Below are 22,736 nucleotides of genomic sequence, written 5' to 3'. Positions count from 1 at the left end.
TAAGCCACTGTGACATTATTGTTCATTTTTTTTTAAATTTATTTTTATAAATGTCAAAAAGTTTGCGGACCCCTGATGTAGAACAATAACAACGTTTTCAAATAAGCAAAGAAAACTCTTTAGAGATTGTGGGCATTATACAGTGAATAGCAGTGTTGGGACTAACGCGTTACAAAGTAACGCGTTACTGTAACGCCGTTACTATCGGCGGTAACTAGTAATCTAACGCGTTATTTTTTATATTCAGTAACTCCGTTTCCGTTACTACATTATGCGTTACTGCGTTATTTTGCGTTATTTTTTATGTAGTATCGGCTAGAAACTGAGAAGATCTGAGTGTTGCAGCGCTGCTGAAGAGGCGACGAAAAAGAGGCGCGCCGCGCGCTGTCTGTGTGTACGTGTGTGTGTATGAGTGTGTGTGTGGGGGAGGGGGCGTGTCTGTGTCTACTATCAAGACGTCATGGCGAACCCCGAAGCCGAGTTTCTTAAAATGGAGATATTTTCAGTACGTTTCTTTTATCGACCACAAAGAAAAGAACATTTTAGCTGAATGTAAGTTTCAAATATGCTGAAACAGCGACAAAAACAACATGCTTCGACGAAGCTAGTAAAGAGACACACTCACCTCCACCTCCAACAGCGGCTGGATTTTAACGAGGCACTGCACACGTGAAGGTACACACACTCTGTCAATTCTCTTATATACTCTTTCATTTTAAACTTTTAGAGTGTTTGATTATCACATCACTCTAAATGTTTAGACTATAAAGTTCACAAACCTAAAGAGGGATACTAGTGGGCCAGGCTAATATTTCCTTTTCTCTAAACTAAGTGGGGAAATGTGTAGAGTGTTCTGGGCTTCAGACATGATTTTATTTCAGAATTCCTTGAGAAAACGCCTGGTTAGGCTTTATGTATGTAGTGTGTGCCTTTCTTGTTTTACAGCTATGTTGTTATTATGCTGTTTGTTACTTATGTATGTTAACTTGCAGCTATTTAAAATAGTTGTGTCAATTTGTTCTGGTCTGAAACAAATTGGCCCTTTAAAACATATCTTTGTCTTTGTGTGTTGTATGTAGAGCACATTGCTTAGCAGAGTTCAATGATGCAAATGCATGTCAAGTTGAACAACAGATTGTATTATTCTCCAGTGCAATAACAGTACTAAAATGAAGGCTAAAAGGGCATTAAATGGGGCCTTAAAAAAATTAAAAAATATATATATAAGTAACTAAATAGTTACTTTTCACAGTAACGCATTACTTTTTGGTCTAAGTAACTGAGTTAGTAACTGAGTTACTTTTGAAATAAAGTAACTAGTAACTGTAACTAGTTACTGGTTTTCAGTAACTAACCCAACACTGTCAACCCACCACCAGCTGCATGAAAAGAGAAGGGGTAGGGTGTGTGTGTGTGTGTGGGGGGGGGGGGCAAAGTGGGAGGACCTGAGAGCAGTGAGCAGCTTCCACACTTCATTGAGAACTCTGCCAGCACCAAGTTAACATCTACGACCTGACTCTTCGTGCCTTTCTCACTGGGGATTTTACGCCTTTTTTGTGGAAACAATACGAAATATCACTCGATTCATTTACGTTTTGTGTTTTTTTTTACTTTTATGTCTTTTACATTTTTCCCACCAACAACTGGAGTACACCCAACTGTGGATCTATGCCAACCCTACGCGGGAGTCAACGCCAAATTGTGAAGTAGAAGAGGAGGAATGTATCGTTTCTTTGTGAGACTAACATTTCTGACTTCTGCCGTCGTCGTCTCACAAGGTAAAAACTTACGTTTTTGTTGTTGTTGTAATATCTGGAATAAGATGATCATTTCGATTTAAGGATAGTTTGACGTTTAATTGGTATACGGACACAACCGGGACACCTGGAATTATGTCCGCGCAAACGACTTCTGCACCTAAACATTTTGATTTATTTTTATTTTTTTAAGTTTCTTCAACCTGCGCAAGTTTTGCATCACTTTTCTCCGCTCAAATAAAACAAAGTGAATATGTTTGCAACTAGGTAAAGTATATTTGTTCTGTGTTGATTAGGTTTTTACTTGTTGGGTTTTAAATAGCAAGATGCATAATAGCAGTAAGTGCGTTTGTTGGGTCGGGGGTGGAGGGGAGAGACGCTCAAGGGGAGGGGGTGGGGGTGCGCCTTTTGTCTGCGTGAGCGTGCGTGTGTGCGCGCGTGCGTGCGCGCGTGTGCGCGAGAGGAGGTAAACCCGCTAAACAATGCCCGAGGAGAGTGTTTTATGGCTCGTGCTGGACTCTGATTTCTTTTGTTCACTGTTCAGTTCAGCAGCTGCTGCGCCCCCCCCCCCCCCCCCACTGCAAAGTGTGCCCCCCCCCCATAAAAAAAAAGCCACGCATCATCACGACGCGAGCCCACCTGTGCACATCACACTTTTTTTGAGCGTGCAACAAGGCAATGAAAAAAATAACATAACGATATATTGTGTCTGCATTCAACAGGTCTGAAATGCTCTCTGCCCACTGAATTGTGCCTAAATGGAGGAAGATGTGAAGCCGCCCTAAATGGAAATGGAGAATGCAAGTAAGTTTGTTGGGGTGGGATTTTGCGCGGGAATTGCTTTTTAACTTTTAGGATTGGTGCAGAAAGACAAACAGGGGACAACATATCCCCCCCCCCCCCCCACACACCCCCGCTTTCATTCCATCCTTTGAGCAGCCCAATGTGCCCGGGCAACCAGATTGAGGCCGGAGGGGACCGTCCTCTGGTCCGGTGTGTTTTTTTTTTTTTTATCGTACCCCTGCCGCAGCCATTCCTTTGGAAAAAAAAAAAAAAAGAAGAAGTAAAGAACGGGGGCCTCGAGATGTGTGGAAGGGCGACTTGGACAAAAGCCGCCCACCATCACCACCCCACCTCTCCCCTCTCCGCAGGCCTGTTAATGAATGCAAGTGAGAGGACGCGTCCAGCCCTAAATCTTGTTTTTCTGCTCTTTCACGGTGGCGACAGCTGGGGTTCGTCCGCCGCCCGTCACCCATTGTTGTGTAGTCGGAATAATGCTGTGTGACTAATCGGAGTGGGCCTTCCCATCATGCCACGGCCGCCCCAAACGACACACCACTCACTCAGCAAACCTCTGGCATAGCCCCCCCCCCCGTCTGTCCCCCCCCCAGATCCAAAAGGCTTGTCTTCTGCTTACTGAATGGATAAGCCCACCCTCCCTGACCCCTGCTTTGCATCACCCGTGTGTGATCTCCATTAGAAAGCCAGATGGCTGTGAAATCTAATTGGTTATATGTCAAAAGAGTGAGATTGATTGGACTTTTAGGTATAGATGTGGCAGCTGCAAAACATTTTTATAAAAAAAAAAAACATACATTTCTTAGTTCTATATCTTGAAGACAAAATAGATTTCAGTCATCTCTGTTGGTTGCAGTTGAAGAGTCAGCCATAGCAGCTCCGGGGTGGGCCCTGTCCCCCCTCGGGGCATGTGGTCGTGGTGGGCGCCTCTTCTGGTCTGTGGGGACAAAGGGGGAGCATTGAGGAGCCAATGCTACTAGCCAGGGGCATCAATTCACAGTATCTAATCTGCACACACTCCCCCCAGCCCCCGCCTCCCTACATCCACCCGAACTCACACACGCACACACTCCACCCGCACGCGTACATATGGTCACATCCATATACTACCTCTACAAAGAGGTGACTGTGGGGATGCATTTTTGCCTGTTACCAATTATAAACAGACATTATATAATTGTCGCCGCACCCAGCAACACTTTTCATCTGCCTCCCATCTCAGACCCAAACCCAGCGGCCATCAGTCAAGTGGGAGCAACTCGGGGCAATCAGCATTACTGTGGTGATGAGGATGTCAATACATCAACAATATTTAATTAGAATGCAATGGGGAAACCTATTGGTGTATTTAGGCCCAAGTGTTGTTTTTTTTGCAAAAGTTGTGCGTGCAATCACTTTATATGTCCTACGGCACCGTAACATATGGTGACACAGTTGCGAGGGGTAAGATACAAATCCTCTTTGGGCTCCCAATAGGCGTGAGAACAGGGAGTAAAATTGCACGCTTCTGTTGGGTGTAAACCGGTAATCAGATGTCTTTTTTAATGGGGTTGACTAGGATTATAACCGCATGCTGAGACAATATCTATTCTGCATTTAAAATCATGCAATGAACTGGTATTATTTATGATTTTGTGTGTGAGGGCGATGATAATCCTGATATATGCGGTGGGGATTAGGGATGGGTATCGTTCACATTTGAATGTATACCGGTGCAAAATCAGTACTTCCGAACTGGTACTTTAAAACAAATAGAAAACTAACTATACAGAACAAAGATAATGTTCAGAAAAACAATTTATCGTAATGTTGAGATTCGTAAATGCACCCTGATCACAGTGCAAAATGAGGAAGAGTTGCTGTTGTGATGACCGCAACGCCAACATGTGTTTGTGGTGTTGGACCTGTCGCCGTGTTGTAGTCGGCAATAAAGATTTAAAACAATGTGTGCTTCAGTTGAGACGCTACCGGATTAAATAACAAGGATTTACTTACTGTACGATCAGTGTCAGAGCTTGGTCCGCATTGCCGGCAGTAAGTCGGACACGTTTCCAGTGAGGGTTGGACTCCGCCAAGGCTGCCCTTTGTCACCGATTCTGTTCATAACTTTTATGGACAGAATTTCTAGGCGCAGTCAAGGCGTTGAGGGGATCCGGTTTGGTGGCTGCAGGATTAGGTCTCTGCTATTTGCAGATGATGTGGTCCTGATGGCTTCATCTGGCCAGGATCTTCAGCTCTCGCTGGATCGGTTCGCAGCCGAGTGTGAAGCGACTGGGATGAGAATCAGCACCTCCAAGTCCAAGTCCATGGTTCTCGCCTGGAAAAGGGTGGAATGCCAGCTCCGGGTTGGGGAAGAAACCCTGCCCCAAGTGGAGGAGTTCAAGTACCTCGGAGTCTTGTTCACGAGTTGGGGAAGAGTGGATCGTGAGGTTGACAGGCGGATCAGTGTGGCGTCTTCAGTAATGCGGACGCTGTATCGATCCGTTGTGGTGAAGAAGGAGCTGAGCCGGAAGGCAAAGCTCTCAATTTACCGGTCGATCTGCGTTCTCATCCTCACCTATGGTCATGAGCTTTGGGTTATGACCGAAAGGACAAGATCACGGGTACAAGCGGCCGAAATGAGTTTCCTCCGCCGGGTGGCGGGGCTCTCCCTTAGAAATAGGGTGAGAAGCTCTGCCATCTGGCGGGAGCTCAAAGTAAAGCCGCTGCTCCTCCACATCGAGAGGAGCCAGATGAGGTGGTTCGGGCATCTGGTTAGGATGCCACCCGAACGCCTCCATAGGGAGGTGTTTAGGGCACGTCCAACCGGTAGGAGGCCACGGAGAAGACCCAGGACACGTTGGGAAGACTATGTCTCCCGGCTGGCCTGGGAACGCCTCGGGATACCCCGGGAAGAGCTGGACAAAGTGGCTGGGGAGAGCAAAGTCTGGGCTTCCCTGCTTAGGCTGCTGCTCCCGCGACCCGACCTCGGATAAGCGGAAGAAGATGGATGGATGGATGGATGGATTTACTTGCACGATATCACCTTCAAGCACTTGTTGCAGCTGGTTGATTTAGAATTTTCGTTGTCGTTGCTACCGTTTACGTTTGTACCAAGGCCATTATGAAACTGAGTTTCAGTACACATCCCTAGTGGGGGAACATTAATAAATATTTGGTAGACTTAAAACAATAAGGACTAAATCTGATTAATCTAAATCTGTGAGCATGAACTGATGGAGCCTGCTCCGATTAGAGGCAAAATGTCTTCTAAAACAAAATGAACAGTCCAGTTGCGTTGGATTGAGAATACAATGACCAGGATGAATGAGAACCTCCATAGACAACTTAAAGCAATGCTGTGGTCTATTTTGGAGACATACAAAAAAGCTAATTTAGCTTCCTGTTTCCTGTAATGGGCTAGATGGATCTAAAACGTGTTCAATTCAAATTTCCATTGATGCCAAGATGAGGAGGGCAAACTAAAGTTGTGTGTCTTACTGGTGCTGCTTTGTCGAAATAGAGACACTCTTTTGGTCCGAGGTGACCGCTGGTAGTAAACTTAGGAAACACCTGCAACTGCTTGAAATATAAAAAGACATATGACCAAAATAGATCCCACGGAGAGCCAAAAACGTGACAGTTGTCAACAGGTTGGTGTGTTTGGAGGCCCCTGACCTTGCACTTGGACGTCTGGTGTTGCATATTGATGGTAAAATGTGTCACTCGTAAAAAACTGTCTGCAGTGGGCTTGCAAACAAGACTAAAGAGACGTTCCACTTTCCCTCAAGGAATGCCGTTTTTCATTATCCCTCCTATAGGATTACTACATCATCTCCATGAGGGCCTAAGCCCATCAGAAGCGTACAAGAGAGCATCAATGAGTAGACTTTATTTAAGCTGTAAAGACACTGCTCCCCACTGATCGAGCCCACCACTTCATGCCTGTTGCTTGCAAGTGCAACTAGCATTGTGGATTTAGAAAGCAGTCCAGATGGGATCAACAGCATTGCACGTTCATAGACTGTTTAGAAATGAGCAGGGGTTTGTGTTCCTGTAGCCTGGCGATGGACCCTTTGCCAAGGGACTCAGCGATAAGGAGCTAATTTGGCTCGAGTGGGTGCTGAAACCTCACATACCCCTCTTCAGGCTGTTAAATGTGGAAACTCCTCTACTGGGTCAGTGTTGCACTGCAGGGCCATAGGGCAAATGATTCAGTGAGTATGTGTGTTTCCCCATCTGTGCTTCAATTATACACAAGGAAGAGAAACCCACCAGATAGGGGGACAACACAACAGTGTTGAATTTACGCTAAAAACACAGAAATAGACAAAAAAAGATGACAGTTGGTTAAATTGTAATTGGAATCGTGGGAACTGCAAACAGGAGGTGTTCCTTTGATTAACCTGAGTAAACAGGGAGGCAGATACCAGTCAGCAAACAGTGGAGTGGATCCTTATCTTTGAGAAAAACACTAAATATGTTGTGGACCAAATGAGGTAATTCAGCCAAGGAGCCATAAATCTTCCCACTTAGCTCCATTTTAGGGGGTGAGACAGGAAGTGGCCAATTGTCTGTGTGACACTTGCAGAAATGCTTCACCTCTGTGTTTTGCTGTAATTCAACACTCCGAAGACCTCCATCTCCTTCTGGTGATATTAAAGTACTGATTTGTTTGTAGACAACACACTACATGTGTTCAACAATGTGTTAACTGATTGAATAGGTACATTTTTTGTTGTAGCTACAGAGTCCAGCTGCTGGTCTTATGAACAGATGTTAACCACAGGGGTCAGGTTTTGGCCGGTGATGACACAAGAAGACAACAAGCTCAAAGTGAAGAGAATTATATAAGCAAATATGTCTTTGAGGAAGCAACAAGGGACTGAAAGATTTATGAGTGAGAAGGAAACAAGATCCCATTACGGTTTCATAAACACTATGAAAGGAAAGAGCAAAGGGTGTAAAACTTTACTGTACGTGGCTGACATAAGATTTTCCACAGCAGTGGCATTTCCACCCCGCCGTCGTCTGGTTTTGTGTTGTCAGGTTGGGATAAAGTCACCCCAAGTGTGGCAGATGGTAGGCTGGACCCGGCGGGGGTATAAGGGGAGAAGGCAACAAGGCTGTCCCCATACAAAAGTGTTTAGGGTCAGAGGTCGGGGGAGCATCTGCTCCAGGCCCGAGGGGGACATTGCATTGTTGGGAAAGACCTGTTGCTGTGGTGTGTCCCGAGAGTGGATTGGTTTCTGGACAAAAAAGATAGTTCAGTTAGATTTTCCACGCAGTGAAGAAAGGTTAATTTGTTTGTATGAAGTGAAATGGGAACCGGGGATACTTCAAAGCCTCCACAAATGCCTTAACAGTCTTCTGCCAATTGTAACTGTCTGGACTCCCTGCGGTGCACACAATCCGCTAAGAGGTCTCACCTACCTAACGTCAACATGAGAGTTTTTGGCAGCCCTGTGCGACACAAGGGGATAGCTGTAAAAGGGAAACTACTAGGGAGTCTGCTAAGAGAGAAATGGGGAAAGTGTGTATGTCGGCAGGGAATGTCAAAACAGGAGAGGAGTTAAGACCCAAAGTGTGTTGGCTGGAGTGTGATGAAAAGACAGAAGTTGAAACAGCTGACTTCACATGAGTTCTTAATGTTCCCGGAGGAGAGGTTGGCTTGTCGAGAACCCCCTGAGGGGAGACAGGGAAGCAAGAGTGCAAGAAGAGAAAAAGGAGAAAGAGAAGGAGGGGTCTTGTCCGACAGCTGCCCTCATTAACATGCGCACCTGCTCCCTGTGGAGATACAAACAGATGCCCTCCCTGACACATAAACTCTCACATAGGCTCATCTAAAAGTCAGCATTTTTGTGAATGTTGTCATTCATCCTCTTTATTTATATTGTCATATGCTAATAGACTTAGATTGGCCAGATTTAGTCTGGCTTTATCTAACCAATGCGAGTCTTCTAAGACAAACCGAACAGTCCAGTTACGATCAATTGAATGCCCTGAGAAAAGTCAGCTTTGTTATTTATAAGAGCAAAATCAAACGACATAATTACAATTTTGCTCTCCCACTGTAGCATTTTTACTTTTGTGTCTGAATGGGAGCAAGGAATGTGACCGGGCTTTAGGTCCTGAATGCAGTGTTTCATGGTGGCCGGCCACATTGCGGCACGACCTTCCTTGATCTCCACGTTCATTGAGGATGAGTGTGGACAACGTGGGCAGCAAAGGTAGTCGGAATGGGGCGACACTCCACTACGGAGTCTATTTTTGCGGCACAGTGTGTTTTCAAAGTTCAGAGAGAGTCTAATCCACATAGACGCACAATAACAACACCCCTGCTAGAGCGGGTGGGAAAGTATCGGGTCCCCTTTTTCCTACTCAACTGCCATTATTACCATAGCAAAGTGTAAACTGAGAGACTATGCTTTAATCCTGTTTGTTGGTAGTTAGCCAGATTAGCCAAAAACTACACAGCTGTAGAGGGCCAAGGAAGGAACCGATTACATTTAGCTGCAAAACACTTTTTAGTTACCCTTTTTAGTGCACCTATCCCAGCTGCACTCGGACGGAAGACAGGGTACGCCCTGGACAAGTTTCCACCGTATCGCAGGGCCAACACAGATAGACAGACAACCAATCACACTCACATTCACACACTAGAGCTTGTCGATCGCTCATTCAGTTCAAGAAAATGTCTCCATAAAAACAATGTAAATATAAATATTGAGTTCCAGCCTTGAAAACACTTCATACAGTATTTTAAGAAAAGTTTGTACACTTGTACACTTTGAACCTAATATAAAGTGCTGTATAATACTGTATATCAAACAAACATAATAAGGGGGCGATGGATCAACTTTCTATCTAATAACAAAGCCAAAACAAACACAACTAGCTGACCTGCCCTTCTGACACGCACCCATTCTGTCACTAGCCCACTTTGAAATGACAAAACTCAACTTTAACTGGCAGGTCGCTACAATAATTAAGGATAGAAAATAAAATCCACGTTACCTTGTCGGTCAATCTTTTTGGCATGCAGCGGAAGAGAGGTGGTAGGGAGAAGTCAGTGTTGCAAAGCTGTGAATACTTCCTGAATGTTCCAAACCCCACATCGCTTGTCCATTGCTTTGTTTGAAATCATATTGAGCTAGCAAAACTAGAAAAAACCTGTAACAAGGTTTAAAACACCTAAAACATACACAAAGTAGTAATTAGCGCAGTAGCTAATGATAGTTTTACTGTGATGACTGAATCAGCCCGCCCACAATGGCTGTGCTGCCGGGCACAAAATGGCTGCACTGTGAGGCACACAATGAGTGGAGTGAAGTGAATTATATTTATATAGCGCTTTTCTCTAGTGACTCAAAGCGCTTTACGTAGTGAAACTCAATATCTATGTTACATTTAAACCAGTGTGGGTGGCACTAGGAGCAGGTAGGTAAATTGTCTTGCCCAAGGACACAACGGCAGTGACTATAATGGCGAAAGCGGGAATCGAACCTGGAACCCTCAAGTTGCTGGCACGGCCACTCTACCAACCGAGCTATGCCGCCCAAGTGGATGAAATGTTTGTACTCTGAGACATGGTTTGTTTACCAAATTTGTTGGGTCTGTGGTTCATGAGGGGTGTGTAAATCAAGGTTCCACTGTACCTGGATTGTGGCATAGTGGGACAGTGACCAATCACATCCAGAAGATGGAGCTACTGTGAAAAAAAGTGTGTGTCGCCTTCTCATCATGTCCATCATCAGAAGGCAAATGTTATAATGAACAGTTAAAAGAACAATTTCTAATCCCCACTTTCTCTACGCCAGGTGTCCCAGTGACTATGTAGGCAACCGATGTCAATTTCCCAGCCCGTGCAGCCCGTCGCCGTGCCGCAACGGTGGCGAGTGTCGTGCCGTCTCCCACGGTAACACATTTGACTTCCGCTGCGTGTGCCGGCTTGGATTCACGGACCGCCTCTGTCTGACTCCGACCAACCATGCCTGCATGAGCTCCCCATGTCGCAATGGAGGAACGTGCGACCTCATCACCCTTGCTGCCTACCGCTGCCGCTGCTCACCCGGGTGGTCAGGTAGGACAAGTCTCTCGTCGGTCTTTCTCTTTCCACCTGCTGGAGTGACTCATGTTTTTTTTCTTCCGTCTTCTCAAGGCAAAACCTGCCAACACTCCAACCCATGCGCATCGAATCCATGCGCAAATGGCGGCCAGTGCTCGGCCTTCGATTCCAACTTCATATGCACCTGCCCGCCTACCTTCCACGGTCAAACTTGCAAGCAAGATGTCAACGAGTGTGCACAGACCCCGAACCCCTGCCTTAACGGCGGCATATGCGTGAACGAGGTGGGCTCCTACCACTGTCGTTGCCCGCAGGATTACACCGGGATGCACTGCGAGACCCGCTACGTCCCATGCAGCCCACAGCCGTGCCAGAACGGGGGCACATGCGTCCAGAAGGGGGACACTTCCTACGACTGTAGCTGTCTTATAGGTAACACATTGATAACAAATGACACACTTACTGTCAGAACACATACTCACGACTTCCTATCAGTTTCAATGGGCAGGAAGCAGTCGTGCAGATGTTTCTTTTTGATAACCCTGTAACACACATACAAGTGTCCCCTTTATTGTGATGGCAGGTAATCAACCTTTAAGATTTATGGTGCACACCAAAGTGCACTAAAAGGCATTAATGTTCAGGCTTTAAACACCGGCACTACTTCCGTTGCAACATTAACGTAAATGACTGCCATAACCACAACACCAGGGGGAGCTCCACCAACCACGTTAAACCCAGATTCCGATCTAACAAAGGTCTTAGCTCATTCTCTTTCTATGCCACATCAATGTGGAATGCGCTCCCAACAGGTATAAAAGAAAGGGCATCTCTATCCTCCTTCAAAACCGCAATAAAAGTACACCTGCAGGCAACTTCAACCCTAAACTAACACCCTCCCCGGATTGTTAATAATCAAATGTAAACAATCAAATGTAGATACTTTTCTTATGCCTTCTGATCTCTCTCTGTCTCTCTCTCTATGTCCACTACTTGCTGTACATATCCTACCAAGTCAGACCTTTTTTATTATTATTATCATTATTATTATTTATTTTTTATTAATTAATTTGTTAATATTATTATTATTTTAGTTATAGAAATATCCATTTCTCTGTTCTCAATTGTTGATGACTGATGATAACAACCAAACCTAACCCCCCCCCCCCCCCCCCTCCACACCCCGAATTGTAAATAATGTAAATAATTCGATGTATACCGTATTTTCCGCACTATAAGGCGCACCGGATTATTAGCCGCACCTTCTATGAATTACATATTTCATAATTTTGTCCACCAATAAGCCGCCCCGGACTATAAGCCGCGCCTACGCTGCGCTAAAGTGAATGTCAAAAAAACGCTGCGCTAAAGTGAATGTCAAAAAAACAGTCAGATAGTTCAGTCAAACTTTAATAATATATTGAAAACCAGCGTTCTAACAACTCTGTCCCAAAATGTACGCAAATGTGCAATCACAAACATAGTAAAATTCAAAATGGTGTAGAGCAATAAATAGCAACATAATGTTGCTCGAACGTTAATGTCACAACACACAAAATAAACATAGCGCTCACCTTCTGAAGTTATTCTTCATTCGTAAATCCTTCGAATTCTTCGTCTTCGGTGTCCGAATTGAAAAGTTGCGCAAGCGTGGGATCCAAAAATGGCCGGCTCCGCCTCGTCGAAGTCATCGGATTCAGTGTCGCTGTTGTTGTGCAGCAGTTCTGTGAATCCTGCCTTCCGGAAAGCTCGGACCACAGTTGTGACCGAAACTATCTGCCCAGGCATTTACGATCCACTGGCAGATGTTGGCGTATGTCGACCGGCGCTATCTGCCCGTCTTAGTGAAGGTGTGTTCGCCTTCGGAGCTGTGTGAAAAAAGCCACCCGGCCTCTTCGCGTAAACTTCCCTTAACCACTCGCTCATCTTTTCTTCATCCATCCATCCCTTCGAGTTAGCTTTTATGATGACACCGGCTGGAAAGGTCTCTTTTGGCAAGGTCTTCCTTTTGAATATCATCATGGGTGGAAGTTAGCATGGCAAGCTAGAACCACAGTGAAGGATGACTTCTCATTCCCTGTGGTGCGAATATTCACCGTACGTGCTCCCGTTCCACAGTGCGGTTCACAGGAATATCAGCTGTGAAATACGGTAGTAATCCGTGTGCGGATGGAGAGATTGCGTCTTTTTATGAACCGGATCGCTTAGTAGGAGCCATTTTGTGGTCTTTACAGATGTAAACAGGAAATGAAACGTACGGTGATATCCGCGCGTTTTTTCTTCTTCTTCCGGGGGCGGGTGAAGCGCTTCCTGTTCTATGGGGGCGGGTGCTTTCCTTGGCGGTTGCTTGCGTAGAAGAAGAAGCGCTTCCTGTTCTACCGGGAAAAAAGATGGCGGCTGTTTACCGAAGTTGCGAGACCGAAACTTTATGAAAATTAATCGTAATAAAGCGCACCGGGTTATAAGGCGCACTGTCAGCTTTTGAGAAAAATTGTGGTTTTTAGGTGCGCCTTATAGTGCGGAAAATACGGTACACCCTGATGATTATCTTGTGTGATGACTGTATTATGATGATAGTATATATGATAGTATATATCTGTATCATGAATCGTGGACCCCGACTTAAACAAGTTGAAAACTTATTCGGGTGTTACCATTTAGTGGTCAATTGTACGGAATATGTACTTCACTGTGCAACCTACTAATAAAAGTCTCAATCAATCAATCAATCAATCAAAAACATGCCGACAAATGAAAGATTGCACGCCGATTGTGTGTTAAAGTTTAAGCTGTGCTGTGTGACTCTAGTGGGTGTCCGTGCTGGAATGCGGTGAGATAGTGAAGCTGAGATGGCACCTGCTGAGGCGCGGGTCGATAGTTAATCATGTTATCGTGGCTATAAAACACCCACACACGCTTGGAGGAGACACGCTGCCTAAAGCATGAAATCAGTGTAGCCACGCGGATGTAGAAGTACTTATCTTCACCTTAAGTGTGCAGAGATTAGATGAGAAAACAAAGAAGCGGCTATACAGTACACTCAAAAACCTAATGTGGTTTGAACCCGGTCAATGTCTTTTTTTGCATCTTGCTTAATCACATCCTCACTATTTTCCTCAGGATTCACCGGTCAGAACTGTGAGCACAACATTGATGACTGTCCAGGCCACAATTGTCAGAATGGTGGCGTATGCGTTGATGGTGTCAACACCTACAATTGCCAGTGCCCGCCTCATTATACAGGTAAGAAGATTCTTAAAAAGGACTTTATAATTTGGTTACCTTGAATTATCTGAATGATTATGATCCTTTCTTCTCTTAGGACAATACTGCACCGAAAATGTGGACGAGTGCGAGTTGATGCCCAACGCGTGTCAGAACGGAGGCACTTGCCATGACACACACGGCAGCTACCACTGTGTCTGCGTCAACGGGTGGACGGGAGACGATTGCAGCGAGAACATCGACGACTGCGCCAGCGCCGCTTGTTACCACGGCGCTACCTGCCACGACCGCGTGGCTTCTTTCTTTTGCGAGTGTCCACACGGGCGCACAGGTGCGACTCTTAACTTTCAGGACTCAGTATGATGGTGCTAATGGTATTGATGTGTTCAGGTTTACTGTGCCACCTGGATGACGCGTGCATCAGCAACCCATGTCAAAAAGGCTCCAACTGTGACACTAACCCGGTCAATGGCAAGGCCATCTGCACATGCCCGCCAGGTTACACTGGATCAGCCTGCAATCTGGACATTGATGAGTGCTCCCTTGGTACGTCCACTTCCTAGTTCCTCTAATTTCATTCTTTAGGGACTTAACAAACGCATTTCACACAATTAACCATAGCATATTAATTAATGAATTACCGTATTTTCCGCACTATAAGGCGCACCGGATTATTAGCCGCACCTTCTATGAATTACATATTTCATAATTTTGTCCACCAATAAGCCGCCCCGGACTATAAGCCGCGCCTACGCTGCGCTAAAGTGAATGTCAAAAAAACGCTGCGCTAAAGTGAATGTCAAAAAAACAGTCAGATAGTTCAGTCAAACTTTAATAATATATTGAAAACCAGCGTTCTAACAACTCTGTCCCAAAATGTACAAATGTGCAATCACAAACATAGTAAAATTCAAAATGGTGTAGAGCAATAGCAACATACCGGTAATGTTGCTCGAACGTTAATGTCACAACACACAAAATAAACATAGCGCTCACTTTCTGAAGTTATTCTTCATTCGTACCGGTAAATCCTTCGAATTCTTCGTCTTCGGTGTCCGAATTGAAAAGTTGCGCAAGCGTGGGTTCCAAAATGGCCGGCTCCGTCTCTTCGAAGTCATCGGAGTCAGTGTCGCTGTTGTTGTCCAGTAGTTCTGTGAATCCTGCCTTCCGGAAAGCTCGGACCACAGTTGTGACCGAAATATCTGCCCAGGCATTTACGATCCACTGGCAGATGTTGGCGTATGTCGTCCGGCGCTGTCGCCTTCGGTCATCCATTTTTCCCACGCCGTTCGCACTCGTGATTTGAATGCCCTGTTGACACCAATATCCAGCGGTTGGAGTTCTTTGGTTAATCCACCCGGAATGACGGCGAGTGTTGTATTTGTGTGCTTCACTTGTTTTTTGACACCATCTGTGATGTGGGCGCGCATAGAGTCGTATATCAACATGGACGGAGCTGCGTGAAAAAAGCCACCCGGCCTCTTCGCGTAAACTTCCCTTAACCACTCGCTCATCTTTTCTTCATCCATCCATCCCTTCGAGTTAGCTTTTATGATGACGCCGGCTGGAAAGGTCTCTTTTGGCAAGGTCTTCCTTTTGAATATCACCATGTGAGGAAGTTTCTGGCCATTAGCATGGCAAGCTAGAACCACAGTGAAGGACGACTTCTCATTCCCTGTGGTGCGAATATTCACCGTACGTGCTCCCGTTGTATCAACAGTGCGGTTCACAGGAATATCAAAAGTCAGTGGAACCTCGTCCATGTTGATAATGTTCTCTGGCCGGATCTTTTTTTCCGCTATCTTCTTTTTACAATATGCACGGAAAGTAGCCAGCTTTTCTTTAAAGTCGTTAGGCAGTTGCTGTGAAATAGTGGTCCGTGTGCGGATGGAGAGATTGCGTCTTTTCATAAACCGGAAACACCAAGAAGCACCACCTTTAAAATCATCCAGGTGAAGTTCGCTTGCTAGCGTTGTTGCCTTCATTCGAATAGTGATGGTGCTGACACTTCTGCTTGCTGCTCTCTGCTCAACAACCCACTGTTCGAGTTCGTCCTCCAACTGTTGCCATCGTGCTTTGTTCCCTCGGAAGCTCTGTTTTGTCTTCTTTACCTGGCGCAGGTCATCTTCTTGCTTCCTCCACCTACGCACCATTGATTCATTTATGTTATATTCTCTTGCTGCTGCTCTATTTCCGTGTTCTTCGGCATGACTTATTGCCTTAAGTTTAAATTCTGCGTTATAAGCGTGTCGTTTAGTAGGAGCCATTTTGTAGTCTGGTCTTTACAGATGTAGACACACAAAGGAAATGAAACGAAATATCCGCGCGCTTCTTTTTCTTCCGGGGGCGGGCGGTAGCGCTTCCTGTTCTATGGGGGCGGGTGCTTACCTTGGCGGTTGCTTGCGTAGAAGAAGAAGCGCTTCCTGTTCTACCGGGAAAAAAGATGGCGGCTGTTTACCGAAGTTGCGAGATCGAAACTTTATGAAAATGAATCGTAATAAAGCGCACCGGGTTATAAGGCGCACTGTTAGCTTTTGAGAAAATTTGTGGTTTTTAGGTGCGCCTTATAGTGCGGAAAATACGGTACTATTAGAACGCTATGGCATCAAAGGGTTTGTCTTGAACTGGGGAAGAAGCTCCTTAACCAAAAGGAAGCAATACATAAAGCTAGGCGAACACATGACTTCATCTCTAAATATATGTTGCGGCGTACCCCAGGGATCAATACTGGCACCAAAATCTCTATATAAACAACAATTGTTAAGGTACAAAGACTTAAATGGAAAGTGCACTTTTTTGTATTTTTGCCTATTATTCACAATCCTTATGTAAGACCACAACACATATGTCTTTTTTTTGCATTCTAACGTGCAAATAAATGTAAATAAAAGTCTCCTTACAATGGAGCCAAAGTAAGCCATGACTTTATTGTGTTCTGTGGCGTTCATTCTGACCACAAAACCCAAATGCCTACCCAAATTAGCGATATTGTTATTATAACTTCCAACATTAAAGGGGAACATTATCAAAATTTCAGAATGGTTAAAACCATTAAAAATCAGTTCCCAGTGGCTTATTATATTTTTCAAAGTTTTTTTCAAAATTTTACCCATCACGCAATATCCCTAAAAAAGCTTCAAAGTGCCTGATTTTAACCATCGTTATAAACACCCGTCCATTTTGCTGTGACGTCACATAGTGAAGCCAACACAAACAAACATGGCGGAAAGAACAGCAAGCTATAGCGACATTAGCTCGGATTCAGACTCGGATTTCAGCGGTTTAAGCGATTCAACAGATTACGAATGTATTGAAACGGATGGTTGTAGTGTGGAGACAGGTAGCGAAAACGAAATTGAAGAAGAAACTGAAGCTATTGAGCCATATCGGTTTGAACCGTATGCAAGCGAAACCGACGAAAACGATACGACGGCCAGCGACACGGGAGAAAGCGAGGACGAATTCGGCGGTCGCCTTCTAACCAACGATTGGTATGTGTTTGTTTGGCATTAAAGGAAACTAACAACTATGAACTAGGTTTACAGCATATGAAATACATTTGGCAACAACATGCACTTTGAGAGTGCAGACAGCCCAATTTTCATCAATTAATATATTCTGTAGACATACCCTCATCCGCGCTCTTTTCCTGAAAGATGATCTGTCCAGTTTTGGAGTTGATGTCAGCAGGCCAGGGAAGCTAGGGTCGATAGGGGGTTTAGCTCGCTCGTCTGCGGGAACAAACTGCCGCCATTGCTTGCCGTGCTAGCGAGGTCCTTTGTCCCTGAATTGCTCACACACTCCGGCAGATTCAATGGGGGTCTGGCGGCAGATTTCTTTGACTTTATCGTTGGAAATGCATCTGCTTTGAGTGTCACAGGATATCCACACATTCTTGCCATCTCTGTCGTAGCATAGCTTTCGTCGGTAAAGTGTGCGGAACAAACGTCCAATTTCTTGCCACTTTCGCATCTTTGGGCCACTGGTGCAACTTGACTACGTCCCTGTTCGTGTTGTTACACCCTCCGACAACACACCGACGAGGCATGATGTCTCCAAGGTACGGAAAACAGTCAAAAAAACGGAAAATAACAGAGCTGATTTGACTCGGTGTTTGAGAAAATGGCGGATTGCTTCCCGATGTGACGCCACGTTGTGACGTCATCGCTCCGAGAGCGAATATTAGAAAGGCGTTTAATTCGCCAAAATTCACCCATTTAGAGTTCGGAAATCGGTTAAAAAAATATATGGTCTTTTTTCTGCAACATCAAGGTATATATTGACGCTTACATAGGTCTGGTGATAATGTTCCCTTTTAATGATCTACATTTAGTGGCGCACTGATCAGAGGGAGGCAACTTCCATATGCTGCTATATTGACATCAACTTGTGAGCTGCTTTCTCGCCTCTGAGCTCATGAAAATGTATCTAAGTCATAAATCACATGTCTCACCTGGATAGTAAAATGATGTGGACATAAACTGAGAGACTGGTAAACTTTGAGAGCCAATTTAGACCCGGACATGGTGAGAAAGACGTTGGTTTGCACCAAAACTATTTTTGAACTCTTCGCGAGGATTATGAGTCATTCTTCATCTAAACGGGAATATATCAACATCCAAACAGTTGGCACTCCAGTAAGATCAGACATTGTACAGTAAGTGATGTTTGATTATGTTTGTTGCCTCTCATGAAGTCTGCATGAGTTGTAGTCAGTGTTGTAGTTGAAGAAAAAAGTGAAATTAATGCGCCGCCGTATGCTTAAAATGAGCAAAATACGTACGTGCCTTTTACTACATTACGTATATACTTACAGCATGTATATAAAACGTTGATGAAGGTGTTTGGATGTTTTCTAAGCGCTTTATAGGACGTACAGAGCAACTCAGACTTTTGATGGCATTTATTTACTAGTTAGAATATATAAAAAACATGTGTGCTTGTTTTACATAAGGTTTGTAAATTATAGGCACAATTCCAAAAAGAGTGCAGTTCCCTTTTAAAGTTAGTACTGTTTGCAGATAACACAACTGCAATCTGTTCAGGAAAGAACACACATAAGCTTATACAAATAATAATAACTGAATAAATGAATGAATTAAAGAGATGGTTTGACAAAAACAGACTATCTTTGAATCGTAGTAAAACTAAAATAATGTTATTCGGAAACAATGTATGTTAACAAGTAAATATGTGATGTACTATATTGTAACTGTATGCCTGTTCGAAAAAATACAATCATAACCGTAACAATGGGGCGTATACGTTTCCACAAATACTTGACATAGTTTGTACTTTTAGGCGCCAACCCCTGTGAACACGGAGGCCGCTGCCTTAACACCAAAGGCTCCTTCCAGTGTAAGTGTCTTCAGGGATATGAGGGCCCTCGTTGCGAGATGGACGTCAACGAATGCATGTCTAATCCGTGCCAGAACGACGCCACCTGCTTGGACCAGATTGGAGGATTCCACTGCATCTGCATGCCAGGTAAGGGTGTTCATGCATATGAAAAGAACTATGTCAAGAGAAGGGAGTCACCATTTGACTAAAAGTTTTTATGCCGTCTCTTCAGGCTATGAAGGTGTATTCTGTCATATGAACACGGATGAGTGTGCCAGTCAACCTTGTCTCAACAATGGCAAATGCATCGACAAGATCAACTCCTTCCACTGTGACTGTCCTCAGGGTGAGAATACCAGACATGTTTGTTACAGCTTCCAGACAATAGATGCGTACAGTAGTTCAAACAAGGGATGGTTAACGAGTTGGGTATTTTTATAAGTACTATCAGGTACCGATTCATGTAAAATCGAATGGTGCCACATTTCGATACCTGTGTTGCACATGACGTCACCTCCGGTTGTACACTCGGCTCAAACACTTTGCCGGGAAACTAGCCGTCAAGCGATCAGAACAGACTTGGCTCGACTGCCTCTGAAGGCACTAAAAAGTACAGCAAGGCTCTACTTTTTGAAATGTGTTACTTTGATGCTAATTTTCCATAGATATGCAACCAATTAGCATTAGCAATTTTACATGGCAATTTTAACCCCTCCAAATTTGGTTATGAAAACTACAACTTGTGTGGAATTAGCACACTAAACCTTTTGTAGGACTCAACAAAAGAAAAGTCTGGCACATTGATTCTAGTGGAAAACACTACTTCCTGTTTGGTATACACTTGTGCCATCTAACATCTTGGAATTGCAACTGCATGCAAAGTATTCTATATAGTACCGTACAATATTTGCAAATGAGACACAGAAGTGTAAGAAACAATTAACATTTATTTATTAAACATTTGAACACATATTAAAAGTAGCGGAAACTGGTATTGTTGTATTGTAGTACCAAGAATTTTTATTGTATTGTTTCAAATGTGAAATATATCCGTCTCTAGATGAGACCAGTAACCTTTCTGTCAGATTACACGGCTCACAAAATAAAGGTAAATGTTTTACTACCACACTGAAGGACTGCATTAGCATATTTGGCGGGCATGGAGGTTTGTGCTACAGCTTAGCGCCAAAACCGGGGGCAGGGATTGGTTTATGGCTCGCCACCCTCAGCCCATTGTGTTGTTTGAAAGAAACTTTCTGTGCACAGTAAGGCCCGAGGAAGGGGAGGGGCTTTGGAAAGGATTGTTGTCCGTTGGTACCTTCAATGGCCGCAGGATCTCCTTGGAGAAAATATTTTCTTTGAATCTTTGCACACAACTACGATACGCTGAAGATAAAACTAAAGTTTGATTCACTTGCAGGATTTTCAGGGAATTTGTGCCAGGTGGATATTGATGAGTGTGCGAGCACCCCATGTAAAAATGGAGCAAAGTGTACAGATGGTCCCAACAAATACACCTGCGAATGTGCTGAAGGTAAAACATCTGCTTTTTGATGAATCCTTTTTTTTCCCATTTGGTCTAATATTATTATTGTCTGTGGTTGTGCAGGTTACACAGGGCAGCACTGTGAGACTGACATCAATGAGTGCTACTCTGACCCGTGTCACTATGGCACATGTAAGGACGGGCTGGCTTCGTTCACTTGCTACTGCCGCCCTGGCTATACGGGACGCTTGTGCGAGACCAACATCAACGAGTGTTTAAGCCAGCCCTGCAAAAATGGCGGCACTTGCCAGGATAGAGAGAACACGTACATCTGTTATTGCCCCAAAGGCACCGCAGGTGAGACTTCATCCCCTCTCTCCATCTGAATTTGTAGATGAGATGCTTAATGTGTTCCCTACGGAGCAGGTTTCAACTGTGAGATCAATCTGGACGACTGCAAGAGCCACCCCTGCGACTACGGGAGGTGTATTGACAAGATCAACGGCTACGAGTGTGCGTGTGAGCCGGGCTATACAGGTGAGTGCTGGGTGGAGTTTACAGGTGCAAGGGGGGTGGTCCCCTGAGCATAAGGAGGGGTGAATGAGACAGGTGGCTAGCGGGCCCACTCTGACAAAACAATGGTGTCATATTGCCTGTGTGATATGGGGTTTGTGTGGGGGCGGTCCTGAAAAGAGCGCTGTCCCCAACCTAATATAACATTTGAACAGACTGAGACTTATTAGTTGAATTGAAAGTTGAGACTTCAAATAGAAAAAGGGCTTGATTTGAATCACATAATTTTTTTTTGTGCCATTGTGATACACTTTTCCTACTAAGTAGGCTACACTTGTCATTCTCCTCTTCTTGGCTTGAAAAGAACCGGTTCTGACCGGTAGTGGCTGTTTGATTGTGGAAAAAGAGGGCAGCAAGGAAAAAGTGTGTGTGCAGGCTGCTGTGCATCCCTCCTCCTCTTCCTCCCCTTCGTCTTTTTGTGCCGACATGGGGAGTGTGGAGGGCACGGCGGGCCTGAGACGCAAGGGGGACAGAGGACTATTGTAACTGATGGTGAGGCGGTTGGGCCCCTCCTCCTCCTGATTGATGAAGAGCAAGGGAGGAGGGGGGTCTAATTGTTACTCGGCCGTGTGTGAAATGGGTCTGGCCTTCTGTCCCCTGTAAACAACCCCTGTGAGGTTAGGTGTCCCTGGATGGAGTGTGTGGGGGGTGTTGTAATATGATTGTGAATAGGGAGAGTAGGGCCTTCCTGGCAGCAGCCCCCCACCAGACTAAAAACTCTACTTCTGCTTTTCTAAGGCAAAAAAAAAAGGGCCCCCGGGGGCCACCAGGCTCGGCACACATTGGAGCTGCTCCTGTTTTTTTTGTTTTTTTCAATTGAATGCTCAGGGAGTCTTTAGTGTTGGCTCTCTATTGTCCAAAAGCCACACGGTTCACCTCAATGGGGTAGGCAAGGGCTGGGGCTAGGGGGAGGGTGTTCAAAGAGAAAACCCAAAGCACAGAGAAAAGTGTCCAGCTGTGCTCTGTCAGTGTGCAGAAATGTATGTTCAGGCATTCGCTCTAAAATGTTGTCCTGAAATCATTCTAGGAACAATGTGCAACATCAACATCGACGATTGCGCCATCAATCCGTGTCACAATGGCGGCACTTGTGTGGACGGCATCAACAGCTTCACCTGCCTCTGTCCAGAGGGCTACAATGATGCCACCTGCATGTCCCAGGTGGACGAATGCAGCAGCAACCCCTGCATTCACGGCCGATGCCAGGACCTCATCAATGGGTGAGAAGCAGCAGATCTACTGTGCAATTTCCCCTTGCCACACCAAGCTTCCAATATTGCAGCTTCACCACATGTTTTCTGGTCTTTAATTGAGCATTTTCAATAATAATTAAAATGGCTAAATAAAGTAAACATAAGTAAACACTAGAGGAGACCAAACCAAAGTGAGCCATGACGTTATTGCGTCTGTGGCGTTCATTCTGACCATAAAACCCAAATGCCGTCCAAAACGTATTAGCGATATCGTTATTATAACCGCTAACATTAATGACCTACATTTAGTGGCGCAT

At 44.8% G+C, this 22,736-nt stretch overlaps 1 protein-coding gene across 1 annotated transcript in view; it reads left to right on the top strand.

Moving 5' to 3' along the window:
• Positions 1–1,502: 1,502 nt before the first annotated feature.
• LOC133575013 (neurogenic locus notch homolog protein 1-like) overlaps positions 1,503–22,736 on the top strand; it is a 39,358-nt gene continuing 18,124 nt past the window's right edge. Inside the window, exons 1-13 of the mRNA XM_061927462.1 lie at positions 1,503–1,778; positions 2,480–2,561; positions 10,355–10,617; positions 10,696–11,034; positions 13,723–13,845; positions 13,925–14,158; positions 14,218–14,373; positions 19,129–19,314; positions 19,400–19,513; positions 20,588–20,701; positions 20,777–21,010; positions 21,080–21,190; positions 22,254–22,446. Coding sequence (XP_061783446.1) covers positions 1,721–1,778; positions 2,480–2,561; positions 10,355–10,617; positions 10,696–11,034; positions 13,723–13,845; positions 13,925–14,158; positions 14,218–14,373; positions 19,129–19,314; positions 19,400–19,513; positions 20,588–20,701; positions 20,777–21,010; positions 21,080–21,190; positions 22,254–22,446 — 2,207 coding nt within the window. The 5' untranslated portion in view covers positions 1,503–1,720. The remainder of the gene's footprint in view (positions 1,779–2,479; positions 2,562–10,354; positions 10,618–10,695; positions 11,035–13,722; positions 13,846–13,924; positions 14,159–14,217; positions 14,374–19,128; positions 19,315–19,399; positions 19,514–20,587; positions 20,702–20,776; positions 21,011–21,079; positions 21,191–22,253; positions 22,447–22,736) is intronic.

The sequence above is a fragment of the Nerophis lumbriciformis genome, linkage group LG32 (assembly GCF_033978685.3).
Source record: "Nerophis lumbriciformis linkage group LG32, RoL_Nlum_v2.1, whole genome shotgun sequence".
Taxonomy (NCBI): Eukaryota; Metazoa; Chordata; class Actinopteri; order Syngnathiformes; family Syngnathidae; genus Nerophis; species Nerophis lumbriciformis.
The sequence above is the reverse complement of the archived record's forward strand: the minus strand, read 5'-3'. Positions and strand labels throughout refer to the sequence as shown.